Source organism: Talpa occidentalis, unplaced genomic scaffold (assembly GCF_014898055.3).
Source record: "Talpa occidentalis isolate TD23 unplaced genomic scaffold, MPIMG_talOcc4v2.1 talOcc4.11, whole genome shotgun sequence".
In the NCBI taxonomy this organism is placed as follows: Eukaryota; Metazoa; Chordata; class Mammalia; order Eulipotyphla; family Talpidae; genus Talpa; species Talpa occidentalis.
Genome location: NW_023601104.1, coordinates 53,292,395 through 53,312,792, shown reverse-complemented (window position 1 = coordinate 53,312,792; position 20,398 = coordinate 53,292,395). Strand labels below are relative to the sequence as shown.

The 20,398-nt window shown below is 41.4% G+C and overlaps 1 protein-coding gene across 1 annotated transcript; it reads left to right on the top strand.

The window, feature by feature from the left end:
* The first annotated feature begins 15,927 nt into the window (after positions 1-15,927).
* Positions 15,928-19,457, top strand: CLEC14A (C-type lectin domain containing 14A). The gene has a single exon (XM_037501958.2). It carries the CDS (start codon positions 15,988-15,990, stop codon positions 17,455-17,457), a length of 1,470 nt encoding a protein of 489 aa, XP_037357855.1. The 5' UTR covers positions 15,928-15,987; the 3' UTR covers positions 17,458-19,457.
* Positions 19,458-20,398: the final 941 nt, after the last annotated feature.

Genomic DNA, 20,398 nt, shown 5'->3' with positions numbered 1-20,398 from the left:
AGAAGGTAGGGAAAAAAGGGAGACCTAAGTGGATGTGGTCTTCATAATAACCCTGGTGCAGAATGGAGGGGGTAAGAAGAGGGTTGCAGGAGCGGAGACAAGAACCTGGTTTGGAGGCTATTGTTAGTCCGGGTGACTTAGAGCAGATCTGGTAGGAATTGAAAGTGAAGCAGGAAGTTGCTAAGTCTGCTGCTTGGAGTCTGCTGCTTGCTGGAGCAGAAAGTTCCTGCAGTATGCAGCTTGCCCGCAGTAGTAGTTATGGCTACCTTGACCCCCTTCCCAAACAATGAAGAAAGTCTGTGTTGGATGGGGTGACAAGCTTCCACATACAACCTGTATAAAACCTTACCATTCCTGCAATTCGCGGCTCAGACGTTTTGGGAACTATCCCACTGAGCCCGCTGGTGTGACAAATCTCTCTCCATCTCTGAGTGGGAAATTGCCATAACCAAAGAACACAAAAGATATTCAAGGGAGGTTTAAGGTGAAAACAGGAGAGAGTGATGCATGGCTCATGGAAGAGAAGAAAAAGATTCAAGGATTTCTGTGTTTTCTCCTTTGTAAAGGGAATTTAACCTGTGTGGGGGCCACCATTCCAAACAGGGAGAAATCACTGCTGATTTGGGCAAATGGATAAGGAATCTAGGAGCCCTGGACAGATTTGACAGGCCTTTAATGCTGAAACAGATGGCTGGTACACAGGCAGATCAGCAGGCAGGGGAGGCAGGGAGACAGGAAGCAACTGAGCCTCCAACCCCCCCACGATGACATTCTCTCTCTCCCTGTCTCCTCTATATCCTGCTTCTTGGCCCGGCGTCCATACTTGTATGCTAGTGCCCATGTTTGTACTCCTAAGGGCTTTTTGGAATAACATGATATCATGTGTGGGTAATGAAACCTGGGAGGAAAACAAAACTGCAGGTAATGACTGTAGAGGCTAGTGGTGGGAGGTAAAAATAGCCTGAGTTACTCCATTTTCCCTACACCCTGAAATAGGCAGGATATATAATTTCAGTGTGAAATGATGAAACTTCAGTCTGAAGGCAGGATGCTTTTGGTGTTTGAAAACCATGTAAATATAGTGACTGTAGATGAGACTTCTGAGAGGTCTGAAATGACTGCAGGTGCTATGCGTAAAAAACTGAAAAGCAGGTACTGCCTGCATTATTCTCAACAACCCTGGAAGAGAGCACTAACATTCACTTGGGGCTTCACAGGTTTGATGCTAAGCTATCCTCCAGGAGGATAGGATCCTGGTTCTACTCTCACAATACTTGCTAACCCTTGAACTTTAGCTAAAACATGCCTTCTTGCCTTTCCAAGACTAGTGAGTATAAGTGGATACTTTCTTGCAATCCTCTTTTACTGTATCTCTTTATTTTTCTTCGTAACATTTAGCATACTTTGTAATGATCCATGTTATTTGAATTCTTGTCTTTCACTAGATCATAAATTCCTTTAAAGCAAGATGTCTCTGTTTTACTCATCACTGTATTCCCAGTATAAGGCTCAATGCCAAGAACAATAATATATGTTGAATGAATGAATGAATTATCCATTTCAGTGACACTGCCTTTGATTCTTTGGGGTATCTCATAGATACTCTCTCCAGGAGCAGAAATTTGATGTGATCTCAGAGGAAGTGAAAGTTAAAAGAAAAATGGGAAAATATAAGTGGCTTTAATTGTAACTAGTTATAGGAGATGAAGAAGGGAGATGTCAGTGACTCAAATGGAGGACACTAGATGTTTTTTCTCTCATCTCATATGTCAGGAAATGCTACACTCCAGTCCATACAGTTATGCTCTGATTTGGCAGTTAAGTTCAAGTTAGCACTCAGATTCAGATTACAAAGTGTTTGATCACGTGATCATTCTATTTTTAATTTTTTTGAGGAACTGCCCTACTGCACCATTGCATATCACCACTGACCGTGCACAATAGCATGAACGTAATGAAGGCCACTGAAATGTGAACTTAAAAATGGTTACGATGGTAAATGTTATTTTTTTTTCCTGATTATGAAAACAAAGTGTTCATTGGGCACCTATGGAGGCTGCTAGCTGCACTGGAAGCCTCTGAACTGACAGATGCCTGGGAGATATTGAAACCTCTAAAGCCAACTGTTTCAGTGAAGCTCTGGAAGGGAAAAGATAGAAAGTTGGATAATAAACCACTGTAACATTATCATGACTGTCAGTTTTCATCCAGATGGATTAAAGTATTCCCATTGTTCCTAAAACCCTGAATATCAGTTTTAGTATAGGCTGAGAAATAATATGAAAACAGTAAGGAAATTTCAGAAATTTCTCTTGACCTTCTAGCATTTACTATTTTGTACTCATTAAGTTACACGAAGTTGAACTTGAGATGATTTCATCCTCTTTCATCATTTGATCTTCCCTCAAATCCTCCTGTACTCTGATTATTAATATTGACAGGGATGTCAGTAACTCAGAATATTCAAAAGATATTGGTCTAAGACAACTTCCTCACATTCTGTGCTCTTTTAGAATAGTCCTTTCTTTAAGTTTCAAAAACTGACGAGAACACATTTCTAGATAAACACACTCTCAACAATACAAATATTACGCTTATTTCCTTTACATTAAAAAACTATGATCTATATCTGCATGTCAATATTATGTATCAATACCTATATATATATATAGATCTCTAGATAGCTATACACTATATATATATGTATTTCTCTATATATAGAGATAGGATATATGTGAAGGATATGTGTGTGTGTGTTTATATATATATCCAGGTGGAAAAGATTTGGAGAGGAAAGATAAGGAGACCTCATTCAAGGATAAGAAATAGCAGATAGAAGCTGTTTATTCCAGGATGCAAGGGAAACCCTCAGGTTTCAGCTTGAGCTGGATGAGTAATCAAAACAGTATCAGATGATAGCAAGGAAAAATTAATAACAAATGTATGGGGAATTTGCATTCTAATGTAAAATGGAGTGGGCTGAGGATATCTGTCCTGTGTGTTAGGACCTGAGGTGTCACAGACACAAGAGGATCACCTCATACTTTTACACTGAATTAAAACAATAGTTTCTGGGCCTCCCTGGTGGCACAAGGGGTTAAGCACTGCACCATGAAGCAATCCGCAGCCTCTGCAGCACCAGTTTGATCCCCTGCCGGCCAGGGAGCAACACACATGGAGCAGCAGACCTCTCCTGCCTCACCCGCTGCTCCCCTCAGCAGTGTACTTCAGTCAATCTGCCTATTCTGTTCCCCACTCTGTCTCTGGTGAATCCTCTCACCCCCCACCCCACCCCCCCCACCACCCACATCTCTGGCCTGTACCCCAGCTCTTGTATGCATAAATAAATAAATCTTAAAAAAAAAACACAGTAGTTTCTCAGATAGAAAGGACATATTCACTGATGAGTCTGTATCTGAATGAAGTAAAAACCCAAGTCCTAGATCATAAAAGTCACACAAGTCCTAGATCATAAAAAGAGGTGATGTCATTTTGATGAGGTTTTGGGTTCAGTGAGTTGGGTTATGTCTGAGAAAATTTTCAGCAGATCTCCCCTTTCAGTGGCAGGCTACAAGTTTGCCCTGGAGAGGAAGACCGTTGCACAAATACAGGCAGGCGAAGGTGATATTTTAAAAGGAACGTTCATCCGGAAAAGGAGAAAGAGACACAGATGGGCAGTCTTCGGACCACGCTGCATTTTGCCAGTGCAGAAATTGCGATGATACAATGTTCTACTTTGGGGGAGACATTCATTCCTTTGTGGAATTGCTATCTGTTATCTATTGATATCACCAATCACTTTTAGGATGTGCTTGGGTTAATCTGTAAGGACAGTGGTTCTCTAATGGCCCTCAATCTCCATTTCCCCACCTCTGGTCTGTGCATCAGGATACTTTCTATAGCATTCAGTCATGCCTAAATAGCTCAGTGTCAGGATTTTCCTTTTCTATAGCTGGTTTAATTATTATGTTAATCATTTCTACCCCCATCTCAAGTTTCTGTCTTACAAGCCTCCATCCCAAATTTTCTACTCTTAGCCTCCAATTGAGGGAGCAGTAATTGCTTCTTCTGCTAGGAAAGAAGCAAATGACTGAAATAAGGATAAAGCCTCTCTTTAACCTCTATGGTCTTTGGTGCTCTTAAAATAATCTGCATTCTTTTTTTTTTTTAAGATTTTTTTTTATTTATTTATACAAGCACTGGGTACAGTCAGAGGTGTGGGAGGGTGAGAGAATTCACCAGAGCCAGAACGAAGAGTAGAACAGGCAGAGTGACGAAGTACACTGCTGAGGGGAGCAGTGGGCGGCAGGAGAGGTCTACATGCCATGTGGGACCCTCGCCCTATGGCCGGGGATCAAACCGGTGCTGCAGAGGCTGCAGACAGCTTCGCAACCCAGCGCTCAACAGCTGTGCCACCGGGGAGGCCCATAATCTGCATTCTTTAAGTAATAGTGATAGACTGCACAGGGCTCACTAGGCCTTAACTGATCATTATTTCCCTATACTTAGGTGATACTTAAAGGAGGCCTGCTTTGGGCCTACTGAGACAAGCCAATCTGATTCTTCTGGGGACATGATCCCACAAAATCTTATCCCTATTTTTATCACCACCAAAGACAGAGCTTATCCTGCAACATGGTGGAAGGTCCGGGGCAGTGCAGGGGAGTTGCCCCCTCACTGCTGGGTTGAGACGCCAAGATGTGGCAAAGTCATGGTGTATGTGTGTTGCTTAACAAAGGGGACCCACGAAAGCATTTTCTGAGTTCTCTCCATGCAGAAAGGCCAAGAGGATTTCTGTTCTACTGGTGAAGACTTCTCTGTGCTGGAATCAGTTTTCTCCACAGTCCTACTGTCCCTCAAGTAGGCTGTAGAGGTAAGTGAGGATTTACCCAGCCTTTTCTCTGATTCTAAGTATTTCTGCTGGTTTTTCATGCCACTGGGTATATAAGAGGCATATTGCAGCCTCCCCCCACATTTCCCAAACTCATTCTCAGTCCATGCTTTTATACTATTAAAAACAAAATTTATCTGAATACATTTAGAAATCTAATTGACTTTAGTAGGTGATTGGACATCCCATCTAGCAAGTTGAAAAACTCTGCAAGGGGTTGCAGAGATTGAAGATTTTTATAGTTAGAAAGAAGGTGGAACAGGTCATTAGCAAAAGAAAAGACATATTATTTCAGGTAAAGTCATCTCCCCTTAGGAGAAGGTAGAGGACTTATGTTAAAGTAGGTCACTCGTGCTAACCAGGAAACTCAGAACTTTAGAATTCTGCTTTTGGGAGAAACTGAAACTGCAGTTAGCCCGAGTATGAAGTCTTGATGTGGCTCTAGCATAAACAACTCCATTTGGGGTCTATTTTTTAACAAGACCATTCTAAGAATAATGCTTTTATTCCAAGGTACTGTGGGAAACAAGGTGGCCTGGATGTGATTCCCTGGATAAGGGACCCTTATCCAGGGAATTTAAGAAACACCCAAAGTAGACACATAAGGAAAAGGAAAAGCTTATTTTCAAAGGATTTACAAAGGCAATTAGCTTGAGAGAGAGAAAGAGGGATAGATACAGTAATTGGCCAACATGTAGTCAAATACCATCCAACTGGTAAGAGGATGCCAGTCGAGGATGCTGAAGGGAAAAGAAAAAAACCGAGAGACCCTCGACCCATATGTGTTCAAATAGATATTGAATATGACTGCTTGACCCCACCCCTAGGTCCCTGATCAGGAAATCTGGTTCTAAGCATTCAGGTACTTGTGATTTCAGGTATGTAAGATGGGGCAGAGAACATGGAACCTCCTGTTTCCATGAATATTACACTCTTACCCAGGAGACTACACCAGGCTTAACAATGTATATCTAAACTCTTTCCCTAAGCACCAGGACAACCCTGTTAAACAGAAGACCAGGGAAACTAATTCTCAAGAGGATTCCCCATTCAGATTTCCAACTGGCACCTGTATAGTCACACAGTATGTAAGGAAAGGTTATTATTAAATAATGGCATATTCACAAATTCATTTATAATTGTGAATTCTTATGTTAAAGATGAAGTGTGGTGGTATCATTACTAAAATTTGAAACTAAGCCCCACTTCTTGCCCAGCAAGCAAGTTTGGGAGACTTGACTGGATAAAGAGAATGGATGGGATTGCCATGGGAACTGGCCATTAAGCTGATGATCCAGGTTATTAGTCAGAACACATCCTAGTCACACTAACCAATCAATGATGCCTGGAGTATAAATACAGCCTGGGAACCCTCTCTCTTTGCCCAGATGGCCCCACCTTGTGACTTACTGGGATTTGTCGGTGGGGATGGGAAAATAGTGCCTCCCTTTCACAGAAGTGTATCTGGAACAATCTGAGACACCAAGTGTATCTGAGACACCAATTTAAGATGAAGCCAGGAAAAACAAGACTGTGAACACATACATACATGTGTTCAGTTTTTTAAGCCAGGCGTAGTTACTTAACTCTATCCATAGTTCCCAGAGTCACCCCATTCGAAATGTCAGGTTCACGACATGCTGGGAGTTGTAATCCTTGCCTCCTGAGAGCTGTGGAGGTGGAACCCATAAGGACACCAGGGGTTAGAGTTTAATTGGGATGTCATTCACTGACTCAGAGTTTGGTCCTTACTGTTTCTCTAACAGTAACTGGACCTTCTCTCTCTTCTTCTACGCTGTTGGTTAGCATAAATCAGGGTTGTTTCCCAGCCCTTTAGCCCCCCCTCACCTTTTGTTTGCACCGTGGCAGTGGGTGGCCACCCAGAAGTGGTGAGAGTGGTTCTGACTCAATGACACTTTTTAAACCATTTGCCTGGTAACAGTATGAGGACTCTCATCCAATTGTAGGTATACCAGTGAATATATCCTCTTTATCTGAGAATCTTATTCTTACTTTTAGAGTCTGGATGTGTTAACCCCTTCTTGTCTGTCATATGATGTCTCCCCATTTCTTCTTGATAGTCTGGATTCCTGAATTCAGGATAAATATCCCCTGTTTGCTCCATCATTCTTTAGAAAGAACAACCACACAAATTCTTCATGTGCATATTATTAAATTTTGGCCTTTTTACCTACTAATCTTGTGATGTTAATTTGTTCATACTTTCAGTTTTAGAAAAACTCAGATTGGGGTGGGGGATTTTTCTTCTGCATGCTGACATTAGTGCAAATTATTCTTCTCTGTCAATAATAATAAAGCCAAGCCCATAATGAGATCATTCATAAAAGGTGTAATTTAGGGCCTCCCCTGCAGCACCAATTTGATCCCCGGCCGCCTGCGAGGGTCCCACATGGAGAGACAGACCTCTCCTGCCACCCGCTGCTCCCCTCAGCAGAGTACTTTGTCAGTCTGCCCGCTCTGTCTCTGGTGAATTCTCTCACCCTCCCATGCTTCTGACTGTACCCAGTGCTTGTATAAATAAATAAATAAAATCTTTTAAGAAAAAAAGATGTAATTTAGCAAAACTATATACTAATCTTTAATTTTTCATAGATACATATGTGTAAATTACTATAATATAGCAAGCAGCACTTTTCCCTCTCTCCCCACTATAATAAATCATGTCATATTATGTGAATTTAGTACAAAGAGGCAGAATATCAAGATGATGTACGGCATCTGATATTATTGAATAGATTTGCCCAAGTCACTGCTACTTTGAAACAGAAATTCCTGATGCTAAATCTGAAGGTCAAACAAAACTTTTGAATCTATCAGATTTGAAATGTCTTATACTAGTAAGAATAAATCACATATTTGGAATAGACACAGCAATATAAAGTCTGTTGTGCAGGGGGTTAGTGAATTTATTAGATACATAGGCCTTAAAATGAGTCACATATTAAGTCTGGCTAATCATAGTTTCAAGCTTCCCATCACTTCTACAAGGTAAATGTTAAGGTAACTGCTGATATCCTTAGTACTTACAAAGTGATAACAGATAAGCCTAATAGGATTTGAATTTAAGTAGCTGTACTTTTCTCCCCTCCCTCTATCAGCTCTCTCAAGTGGAAATTCTGCCAGCACCAATAGAAAAAGCACACTTTCAGACTTAAGGTATGCCTTGATGATCAAACCCACTTACCATACAAACCCCAGAGACTGGATGATAGTGTTACAGAGCAGGGGGAGGGGCACCCCAGAGCCCCCAAAATTGCCTGCTCTAAATAGGTACTGCCACCCACCACATCAACAAGGCCCAAAAGCCTGCCACAAGTCTAAAGTACCTTCTGGTGGGGACCCACAGAAAAGAACCAGAAACAGCCAGACAAGTCTGGGAGGAAAAGAGCAAAATCAAGATAAAAGCTGCCATTGTCACCTCCCCACTGGTCTCTCACCCGCATCTGTTTCAACCATTCCAGGACAAAAAGGCAAGCATGGTTTCTTCACATGTCCCTCTGCTCCATGTGCTCCAGGTCTCCTTCTGGCTCTCTATTCTGCTTCCTTCCTTCCTCAGTCTCCTCTGCAGCTTCTTCTCTCCCTGCTCAGCTCCACCCTCCTTTAGGGTACGGCAGGGAACCTGGAACCTCCCCCTTTCCTGGGGACCACCTGTTGCTGGAATTAAGTACTGAGATACTGAGGACACAAACATAAAATCACACAAATGATTATGTAGTTATATTTGTCAGACATGCTTTGAAGAAAAAACTACAATGATCCAATAAAGTAGGGACTCAAATTATATTTCAGGGCTGTGGGAGGGAATCCTTGAGCCAAAAGCTGAAGGAGAGTGGGAATGAGCAGGCTAAGTTATTGAGACCAACTCTAGTGAATGCTTCATAAATACCTTTGGTGTTTTTTTGCCTCAAGGTATTCTCCAGACATCACAGTGTGTTTGATCTTTGCTCAGGAATTCCTGGAAGTGCCCAAAGCCAGATATCCTGGAACAACTTGCTTGTGGGACAGGAATTTGTAAATAAAGGCTTCTGTTTCATTACCCCTTTCAGAGCATACCTGGTTGGGTTTCATAGTTTCTCAGAGTGTCCCCAATAGGATTGGGTCCCAGTTGTCTACTGCTGGATCTCTTTTAGTCACTTCAGTTTCTCCCTCCTCCCTCTCTCATTCCTTGCCAATGACTTCTAGTCCCTTAGCGAGGATAGCAAACAATGATGAAATATACATATACATGTACACTTATTATTTTTAAAGATTTATTTATGCATACAAGAACTGGGGTACAGGCCAGAGGTGCGGGGTGGGGGGTTGACAGGATTCACCAGAGACAGAGTAGGAAACAGACCAGGCAGACTGACTGAAATACACTGCTGAGGGGAGCAGTGGGTGAGTCAGGAGAGGTCTTCTGCGCCATGTGGATAGCTCCCTAGCTGGCCTGGGGGATCAAACTCATGCAGCAGAGGTTGTGGATAGCTTCATAGTGCTGTGCTTAATCCCTTGCTCCACCAGGGAGGCCCCTACATATAAACTTATATGTTTGGGTGTGTTTGCATATGCATGCGTGCATGTGTGTGCATACACACGCGCACACACACACACAACCATCTTGAAATCTAAGGGGAAGAAACAGAAAACTGAAATGAGCACTGAAACTACTTTTGCCCTTGGACATTTGCCATCTATATTGGTGATTTTGAACTTCTGTTTTGATAACTTCATGAAGAGAGGGAACAGTATCTAAACCCAATGACACAAAAGGAGAACTCCTATCAATTAATTGAGCTATAACCTCAAATGTCAGGGTAAATCTGAAGTAAATCCACCCCTCTTAACCCCAGAGAAGCAAAAGAAAAGTTGCCTGTGGTTGAGCAGAATAGGGCAGAAATCTCCCAAAGAAGTTGTAGCCATAAGCTAACCCTAATGTATTTCCTGACTTGTATGATGACATCAGTTATTTGAAAATTGCACAAGTGTTCTAGGTACTTTTCTATATGGATATTGTACTTTGCATTAAAAGATGCATTTAAAAATCTAATAGACAAGGAAATAATGATCTAGGGAAAGGGAAATCATGTAAGAATTATGTACGTGTTTTGGAGGAACAGAGAATAGGCTAGAGTGGATGGAGCATAGTGAACAATGAAGAAATTGATGGAAGATTCATTTATACATTCATTTACTCATTTGTGACAAGTACTGAAACCTGGTGAAACTGAGGGTCACTGAAACTGTTAGGGAAAAAAACCATTTTGCCCATTCTAAGGGTCTGGCCATTGGTGAGGATAAAGGCAAAGAAAGCAAACTATTAGTGTGCATCACACCATTAGTTGGTATGAAGTTCACAAGTGGAAGGTGGGGTGTAAGAAGGAATAGATTTCAAATAAAAGATTCCAATCAAATTCCAAATATCATCCATCCCATCTTAGGCAAATGGGTATTGAGGATGGGTACTGAGTGGAAAGACTGAGCCTTGAAAGTGCCAGGAGCCAGGGCACTGCTTGGTGGGGAAACACAAGAAAGGGATTAAGATGTCCAGGAACTGAGATCAGAGGGACAGGAAGATAAAGCTGGAAAGTGGCATAGGAGCCAGGTACTTGTAGGTCTCAGTGAGGATTTTGAGATTTATTTTAAGAGCAAAGGCAAAGTCAAGAAAAACATCACCAGATGAATGGTCTTAAAGATCATGCTGATAATTCTGTGAAGAATGGATTCCCTGGGGCCCAGATTGATGAAGGCAGAGTACTGAGATGACCTATGAAGGGGGCCAATTTGGATGGCCAAAGTGGAGACACACGATTGGATCTAATCACATTATACTGAGGACTTAGAATGAATATTCCTTACATTTGCCTCCAGTACAGACTCTCACTCCTAAAAGGAATCACTAATCACTGAGTTTTATCTTCTGGCTTCAGTGCTTGAGTCAATGACATGCAAATTACAAAACTGTATCAACCAGAATCCTTTTTTGGGATTTTTCTAAAACAACTATAGGAGAAGACTCTAAGGATATGACGAGAACACCATTTATTAATATGATGAAGGCAAGAAGGTTCTTCTTTGGGAAGGAAGAATCGAAGTTCTGGTTGGGAAATGATAATTTCAAATACCTGTGTGATATCAAAGTGGAAATATTAAGTATAGTTGACCCTGAGCAACTTGGGTGCTGCTGGGTGTGTGCAGTTTTTAGCTAGCCCTCTGTATCTGCAGATTCCATATCTGTAGGTTCAATCTAAGGCCTACTGATGGTTGGGTCCATGAATGCAGAACCCACGGACAGAAAAGAATCCCCAAATAAGTAGGCCCAAACCTGTCAATTGTAGATGGTGGGTCAATTGTAGATGGTGGATGTATGAATTTAAGGTTCAGACAAGAAGAATGGAGTGTGGATATAGGTTTAGCCACAACTAACATAGAGATGATATCTAAAACCATAGGTTAATATGAGATGAAATTACCTGAGGGAGTGTCTCCAGTGGAAAAAGAAGAGAATCTAGCATGAGGCCCTGTAGAACTCCAAGACTTGTAGAATTGATATCATTATTTTTTAAGGCAAACTTTAGAAAAGGAAGCGTTCTTCAAGCCAACCACCACCCCACTCCATACAGCTGTATATTGTTTTGTTGAATGAAGTTAACAAGCAGCCCTAAAATTTCACCTTCATTGTCATCTACAAAGAGAAAGTAAGAAAGAAAAAAGAAAGAAAAAAGAAAGAAAGAAAGAAAGAAAGAAAGAAAGAAAGAAAGAAAGAAAGAAAAGAAAGAAAGAAAGAAAGAAAGAAAGAAAGAAAGAAAGAAAGAAAGAAAGAAAGAAAGAAAGAAAGAAAGAAAGAAAGAAAGAAAGAAAGAAAGAAAAAAAAGAAAGGAAGGAAGGAAGGAAGGAGGAAAGACAGGAGGAAAGAAAGGAGGAAGGAAGGAAAAAGGGCTGAGTGAGGGTTTGTGTATGTGTGTGTAAGGGGTGGGGGGTGAGGGGCTTGGTGGGGGGAACAGATATATGTGACTTTAAAGTAAAAACACTCATTTTCAAATATAGCTCATAAACTGACTCTGCAGGCAATTTTGAAAACATATCTGTGTAGCAGGATATGTTGTTAGGCATTTGGACTATAACAAGTCTTTTGTGTGAGTGAGCTATTCCTCCATTATTTCTTGATTATATATTTGGCAATAGGGAAGTGCACTAATTCTGTAATGGCTACCAGAGAATACTTTTTCGTGTCACCTCCAGGGTAAACAGAATGTGGTCAACAATATCTCTGTTTAGAGCACAATTTGAGCAAAGGGGCTAAAAGTTTGACATTTGTTTTTTCAATTTTTATTTTTCTGTACTTAGTCACACTATTCACTAAATCAGTAGAGTACCTATCACTGTGGCAAACGTTTCTGAAATAGTTGACTGTATATAAGTGTATGCAGGTGTCTTAAGTACAGTGCCACCTGAGAGAAGTTTTTACGTGGGTGTAAATGAATTTGTGAGTTATAGCCTATATGATCTGTTGGGCTAAGAGTCAAACCATATATTCTGATTAGGACTTATACAGAATGACAAATATAAGTTGTACTTTCAGCAAACAAATTTACCAGATTTTGTCATTCAGATTTTGTCATTGCACTTCAAAGAACTTAATACATAAAATTTTAAATTTTCTGTTAAAAATATATTGATCATTTTGTTAGGGACCAATACAACTAAAAGGTTATGAATCTTCACAGTTCTTGGTCTCTATACATCAGCTTCATAATGCTTTGTTCTCCAAATGGAATGTTGTCTCATTTTCAATTTCTTCTGCAATATTTTATGTATCTTAAGAGAACTCAGAAATCTGTTAAGAAGTTGTTTTTCTTCAATGATGACAAAATTTATTCAATGAAGATTAGCAATAGAAGGGAAATACTTAATCTTTTGAAACTGTCATCACTTAATATTGTATTGTAAGATTGATACTGTTTTTATGGTTGTAATTCATACATTTTGTTTGCTTTGTAATATGTATTGACTAAATGTACCACAGTTGTTCTGTCTACCACCTGCTGCTGAACACTTGGATTCATTCTGGTTTTTCTTAATATGAATAGTGATGCTATAAATATCCTTCATTCCCCCTGGGGCCAAGTTGTGTGTGTGTGTGTGTGTGTGTGTGTGTGCCCGCACTGGTGTGTGTGTGTTTATTCTCTTGTATATGTACAAGAATTTTTCTTGAGTGTTTACTGAGGCATGGAAATACTGGGGTACAAAATATGTAAGTGTTCACTTTTAGAGAAAAAAACAGCAAGATTTTTTAAAGTTTCTGCTCTCATCTGAAACATATAAAAGGACCTGTGTATCTATACTGGGTTTTATCAGAATTTAAAATATTTAGAATTTAGTAAAGGTAAAATGGTTTCTTTTTATAATCCTATTAGATATTATTTAACAATAAAAATATTCCTCCATTGGTGGCTTATAGAGTAATACAAAGTAATTAATTACAAAATGACATGTTCTTATTTTTAACTAATTTTTTCCTAACTCTTCTTTTACATCATTCCAGGAATGGCCGGGACTTTGATGGGCAATTATTACAGCCACTATGCTCTCTTCTAATATTCTGCCTCCCTAGGCAGAATGCCAAGGAATGAGATCATGTATTTACTATAAGCTTTCCAGTCATTCATCCTTTCTTACTCTAAAAAATTCACTTCATCCCAAGTGATTTTAAAAATATCTATGACATTTCCATTGACTACTTGGGTTTATAAAAGTTTTTATTTCATTAAACTATATAGAACTACATGAACACATTCAGAAATGCACAGTCATTAAATTGGAAAGTTGCATAGAGTAGACCCAAGTGATTAAGTATTTTTATTTATTTTTTATACTATTCTTTTTATTTTTAAAGATTTATTTATGCATACAATAACTGGGGTACAGGCCAGAGATGCAGGAGGCGATAGGATCCACCAGAGACAGAGTGGGGAACAGAGCAGGCAGACTGACTGAAATAATCTGCTGAGGGGAGCAGCAGGCGAGGCAGGAGAGGTCTGCTGCTCCATGTGGGTTTCTCGCTGGCCAGCTGGGTATCAAACTGGTGCTGCAGAGGCTGTGGATTGCTTCATAGTGCGGTGCTTAACCCACTGTGCCACCAGGGAGGCCCGATTAAGTATTTTTAATATTCATTCAGTTATATTTCTGAATTTTCATGTTCTTTTTCCATAAGACCTTAACTTATTCAATTTAAATATAAAGTCATGTCTAGGTGAGTTTCAGACCTCTGAAATAATGGGCTAATGAACATCTTTTAAAGTGGAAAACAACAAGAGTAAGAGAGAATCCTGCTGCAAATCTCCACAGTCAGCTAAAGCAAGGTAAATGTGATGATAATTCATAGTGTTTACTATCTCTTGTTAAGATACATGGAAATTCTAAAAGGAAAGGTAGGATAGTGGTAAAATGTGAGGTGGGTATATATAGCGCAGTCCTGAAACCTTCCAACCTAGCCCTTCTCCTTAACCTGAATTGGACTAATCCGGTACAGCAAAATGAATTTAAAGTGTGATGTGCATGATTTACAGAATGGCAACCTTTATTCTGATTATAGACATTTTGAAATGTCATGCACAGTTAAGGGGGCTTTGTTTAATGTCTTTACATGTTCCTGATTGCAAAATATTTGGTCATTGTGAGCAAAGATATGTGGATAATATATTTCCTAAAATGATGTAGCATTGTCTAAGTTGCTAATCAGAAAATCTTTTCATAGATTTTCTTTCCTTGCTTTCTCATCTTTAGCTCCCCACCCCAACCCCGGTTCCAATGAAGATGTAGTATTTACATTAAAACAAATCACCCATTGTAACTCTGACAAAATTGACTCACCCATCTTTTAAGTTTCAGGGATTTTTTTTTTTTTTACAGTAGACTATGTATCATAATGTAATCAATATGTTAATTTCTTAAGGCTATTGAACTCCAGTACAATAAAGGCGACTTTTACAATTCACTTCTTGTTGCTAATATTGGCACTTAATCTTAGGAGAAAATGATATTAAAATAGTTCAAAAATGAGATTACAAGTGGGATAGTTGTCCTCAAACCATAATAAGGTCATAATAAGCTTGAAATGATGAACTAGTGTATTATAAGGAAACCTAACAAAATAATAGTTAATAACTGTGACTTATTTTAAATGTAGGCTTAGAAATACAGTTCCTTTCCTGAATGAATCACTATAGGCCATTTCAAGGAGAAACAAATGGAAGGGAAAAATGAACTTTTAAGACAAGTGCTAATCTAAGAAGCTTAAGTGGTATCCTATTTAAGATACCAAAAAAGAACTAAATTCTTTGACCAACAATTAGCACATCTGACTCTGAATGAAGAGCTCAGAAAGAAATTGGCGCACTGGCCGCGGCTTAATAGTGCTGCCTCTGGTGGTGAAGGGAATGCTTAGTGTTCTCAAATGTGGTTTTCTGTTGGATTTTTTTGTTTGTTTGTTTTGTTTTCTTTTTTATCCCTGCCTCAACCCCGAGGAAGCCTGGAGCCGTCCACATATTCAAAGCAGGCCAAGTCCGCCGCTCCGGACAAAACACAATGGGCAGGCGTAGCCCCAAAGGAGGCTCCTTTCCTCCAGTTTTTCCGGCCAACTTTCCCCAGTGTCTTGGTATCTGAAGTGCTGAAACTCTCAAAGCAGGAAAGTGTTTTGGAATCTGAAGTGCCAAACTCCCTAAGCAGGGAAAACAAGACCCTTCAACCCAGTGGGGACTTTCTTTTTCTCCTGCTGCAAGCAGTGTTTGACCTTCTGGTGGGCTGAGTTCCCGGTGCCCTGGCGCCAGCTGTGTGACTGACCCCAGAACAAACCAGGCCAGCGCAGGGCCTGGCAGACCTCCGACACATTTCCTGTGGCGGCCTAAGGGACTCTGTTTGCTGCCAAGACCCAGGCAGGGATTCTTGGCGGTTTGGGGGCCTGGTGGGAGTGGGGCGGGAGTAGTGGGGGTGGGGGAGCCTGCAGTTAGGGGCGGTGACCTCACTCTGGGACAGCTGCGCGCCTTTGGGAGGGACAGATTGGAGTTGGGAGCAGCTGTGGGCGCGGGGCCTCCAAGATGAGGCCGGCACTTGCCCTGTGCCTCCTCTGCCAAGCGTTCTGGCCCCATCCCGGCCGCGGCGAACACCCCACCGCCGACCGTGCGGGCTGCTCGGCTTCGGGGGCCTGCTACAGCTTGCACCACTCTACCATCAAGCGGAAGGCGGCCGACGAGGCTTGCAACCTGCGCGGCGGGGCGCTCAGCACCGTGCGCGGGGGCGAGGAGCTCAGCACGGTTCTCGCGCTCCTGAGGGCCGGCCCAGGCCCGGGAGGGGGCTCCAAAGACCTTCTATTCTGGGTGGCTCTGGAGCGCAGACGTTCTTACTGCACCCTGGAGAACGAGCCCTTGCGGGGCTTCTCCTGGTTGTCCCCCGACGCCGACGAGGGGTCGGAAAGCAACACGCTGCAGTGGGTGGAGGAGCCCCAGCTGTCCTGCACCCTGCGGGGGTGCGCGGGACTCCAGGCCACCGGGGGAGTCGAGCCCGCAGGCTGGAAGGAGATGCGATGCCACCTGCGCGCCAACGGCTACCTGTGCAAGTACCAGTTTGAGGGCTTGTGCCCCGCGCCTCGCCCCGGGGCCGCCTCTAACTTGAGCTACCGCGCGCCCTTCCAGCTGCACAGCGCGGCGCTGGACTTCAGCCCCCCGGGGACCAAGGTGAGTGCCGTCTGCCCGGGACAGATCTCCATCACAGCCACTTGCATCGCGGACGAGGTCGGCGCGCACTGGGACCGGATTCCCTCCGGGGCGGTGCTCTGTCCCTGTCCCGGGAGGTACCTCCGTGCTGGCAAATGCGCAGAGCTCGCAGACTGCCTAGACGACTTGGGGGGCTTTGCCTGCGAGTGTGCTGCGGGCTTTGTGCTAGGGAAAGACAGACGTTCCTGTGTAACCAATGGGGAAGGACAGCCAACCTCTAAGGATGCCGAGGTGCCCTCCAGGCCCCCGCCCGCCGCTGCAGCCAGCCCCATGCCGGAGAGAACGTGGCCACCCAGGGTCCATGAGAAGCTAGGAGAGATCCCCCATGTCCTTGGACAAGACAGTTCAGCAACATCTATCCCCGAGATTCCTCTGTGGGGCACACAGAGCACGGTGTCTACCCTTCAAAAGTTCACTCAAGTCGAGTCAAAGGCCACTGTCACCTCTTCAGTGACTCCCCAATTTAATTCCACATCCTCCTCTGCCATTCCCCAGGCTTTTGACACCTCCTCCACCGTGGTCTTCATCCTTGTGAGCATAGCAGTAGTAGTATTGGTGATCTTGACCATGACGGTGCTGGGGCTTTTCAAACTCTGCTTCCACAAGAACCCTTCCTCCAGGCAGAGGAAGGGGCCTCTGGCCCAACCTGGCATGGAAAGTGGGGCCGAGGCCACTGCTCTGCATTCCAGTTCTGCACACAGCGCAGACAACGGGGTGAAGGCCGGGAACTTTGGTTTGGGGAACAGAGCAGACCCCTCACTGGCAGAGTCCTCTCCCAGCTCCATGGACACGTAGAGAAACAGGGGACAGTGAATATTTCTTGTGAGTGGAATTTTTCACTTTCAGTGAAAAGGGAAAAGGAAGAGAGGAAATTACTTGTGAAAAATGAGATTCCAACAGAAACTCCTCTTCCCGTAATCCACCTAGAAGCTAAATTTGAACTGGACACGCCTTTCCCGAAGATGGAGAGGTGGATGTGCCTTAGGGTGGCCCTGAGGGCTGATACTTTACCGAGGGGAATATTTTCCTGTGCTTGTTTTGGGGGATTTGGAAAAGTGATTGAACTTTTCAAGACGTTAGAAGCAAATAGAAAAAAGAATGCAATTATTTTATTTTATTTTTTACCAGAATGCAAAGGAAACCTTCAGTGTACATTGTTCAGGCTGAGAGTATATTGGTTTGAAATTTCTAGGCAACAAATAAAGGATTGTTGATAACCCAGACTCAAATATCATTGGTTTTCTGCAGGAGTAATTATTTAGGAGGGCAGCTGAAGGGTATGCTGGGAATACCCACAAGAGTGTCCCCTGCTTTTAGATTGAGGAGATCTTTAAATCCTTGTAATGAGGAGCAGATCTTTAACAACTAATAACGTTTCCCTTGGTTTTTTTTTAATGCGTTGCTTTCAAAGTCATTGCCGCTTGTGTACTTTGCTTATAAATCCAAAGTGTAATGTTGCCAGAGTTGTTGGCTCTAGAAGCAAATTATAGTTGACCACCAAGTCAAATGTTTACTGTGTGTCCTTGCTCAGGGAAACAAATAATTTGTGTTTACTCTTCCAACATTTGGCGTCTCCAGTGGAATGACCTCCCCAACCAAACACCCCTTTCCTACACATAAGGATGCTGATCCTCACTTCCATTAACAGTAGTGTTAATTTTCAATTAAAACGTTAATACTAAGTATTGATTTGAAATCTTCTGGGTATATTAAGTCAAAAGTAAGCTGGATGTTCTCCAAAATTGCTATATTCTTACACGCTGTTTAATCCATGGAAAAGGTTTAATTCCAAACCATTTCCTTCCCCCTACCCCCTTGAGTAGAGTGTATGCAGTGACTATACATGGCCATCTTAAAATGATTGCAATTTAACGAGAGTCTACATGGGCAAAGGCAGGGCGAACAGTTTTCCACAAGAATTAATAGTATAAGAAATAAGTGGTGAATACAAATATCTTGTTATGACTGGAGGTAATAGGCAGTCATCTAAATGAAGCATTCCTCTGGAAAACAATTAAGACATGAATCATTATGTCGTGAAATCAAGATCCCTAGAAAATATCCCTCTTTTCTTAGTATGCTAATGCTTTAAAACTAAGTGTGTGGGTATTGATACATAGAAAAAGAGAAAAGATTTTACTTCTCAAGAAGAATGAAGATTTTAACATATTTCCACAGAAACATTGTGATGTCCTTGAGTGTACAATGTATACTAGATGCACAGTATCTTATATGTGGTATCTTATATGTACATATATGTGGTACTGTAACATTAAAGGAATAAAGTAATAGGTAATTTACTTCATATATGAAATGCAGTTACATTTAAATGAAATAATAAATTAATGAGAATTTATGACCTTTGAAGGAATTTTAAATAATTTCACAAGTGAAACAGAAATTCAGGTAAGTAAATGACTTACCCTGTACCCAACTTGTCAGTTCGTCTTAGTTCTCTGCACTTGTATTTTATCTTCCCTCTTTATTACGTAACTGCTCAGTAAAGAAGGTAACTATTTGAATAGAATACATGGCACATACTTTTGTGACATAAAAAATAGCCTCATCTATAACTGAAAAGTGAATTATGGATGTATTCATATACTTATATCACTGTGTGTATGTCTACACACACATTTTGTTTTAAAGTAGGGCCTCTTGTATTATTGTTCCAATGTAATAGAGTATGCAGCATTAACTTATTATGCAATATAACATTGATGGCAATACAGATCCTGGGGTTCAAATACCCAATGTGTTGAATAAATAGGTGTCAGTTCAATTCCTCTACTATTATCCACTATTATTTCCCCTTGTAATTAGATCAGGAAAAAATTACAGAAAATTATTTTTCCATAGTTGATTTCTTGACAGAAAGCAGTTGCAGACAAAGAGTCTAATAATTCCCTTTGATTTCTGGTTATGATGTTTTCTATAAAATTCTGAGTCCATGGCAGAATCAGTGCTGCCAGGTGTGGTCTCCTAAGAGCCATCTGAAGTTAGGATCAGTGTCCTTCTCTGTATTACTCTATTTCACTCCTATTTATCCAACTTCTTTGTAGTTCATTCCTCTCTTACTTAAAACTATCTGTTCCTACATTCATTTCCTAAAGGACTTTTACTTATTTCCTTAGGAAGACTCGGAACTTAATTTACAGTCCTCTCTGTCTGATGTCCTGCCATTATCTCACACAATCTCAAACACTTCACAGTTGTCCCCCCAATGCCTGTGTCAGTTCCTTGACTTCCTTACTTCCAGTGCCCTACACTTGATTTCAGCCATTCACTCTCTAACAACCACACCTTAGCCTTTCAGATGTTTCTGAAGCTGTTCTCCCTCCACATCACAGATTCAGGTATTTGTTGAAGTGTGCATATGCATGAGCATGTTAAATCCTATACTTTAATGCAACTTGCCACAGATATGAGGCATTGTTGTTTGAACTTTCAGGTTCCTTCTTATAATAATCAGTAGTAGTATGGCATGGGATCATTCTTTTTCTTTCCTTTTTTTGAGAGCAATTCATATTTATATAAGTTTCAAATACAGTAAAGTGACATTTTTCCTGAATCATTTAAGAACAAATTATCATTCTAATGTGCCACCATCCCCAAATATTATAGTTACTACTTCTAAGCTACATGATTTGTTGGCATAAAATTATTTATGGTATTCCCATAAAATTCTTTTTTCATTTTCATAAGAATGATACACCCTCTCTTTCATTTCTAATTT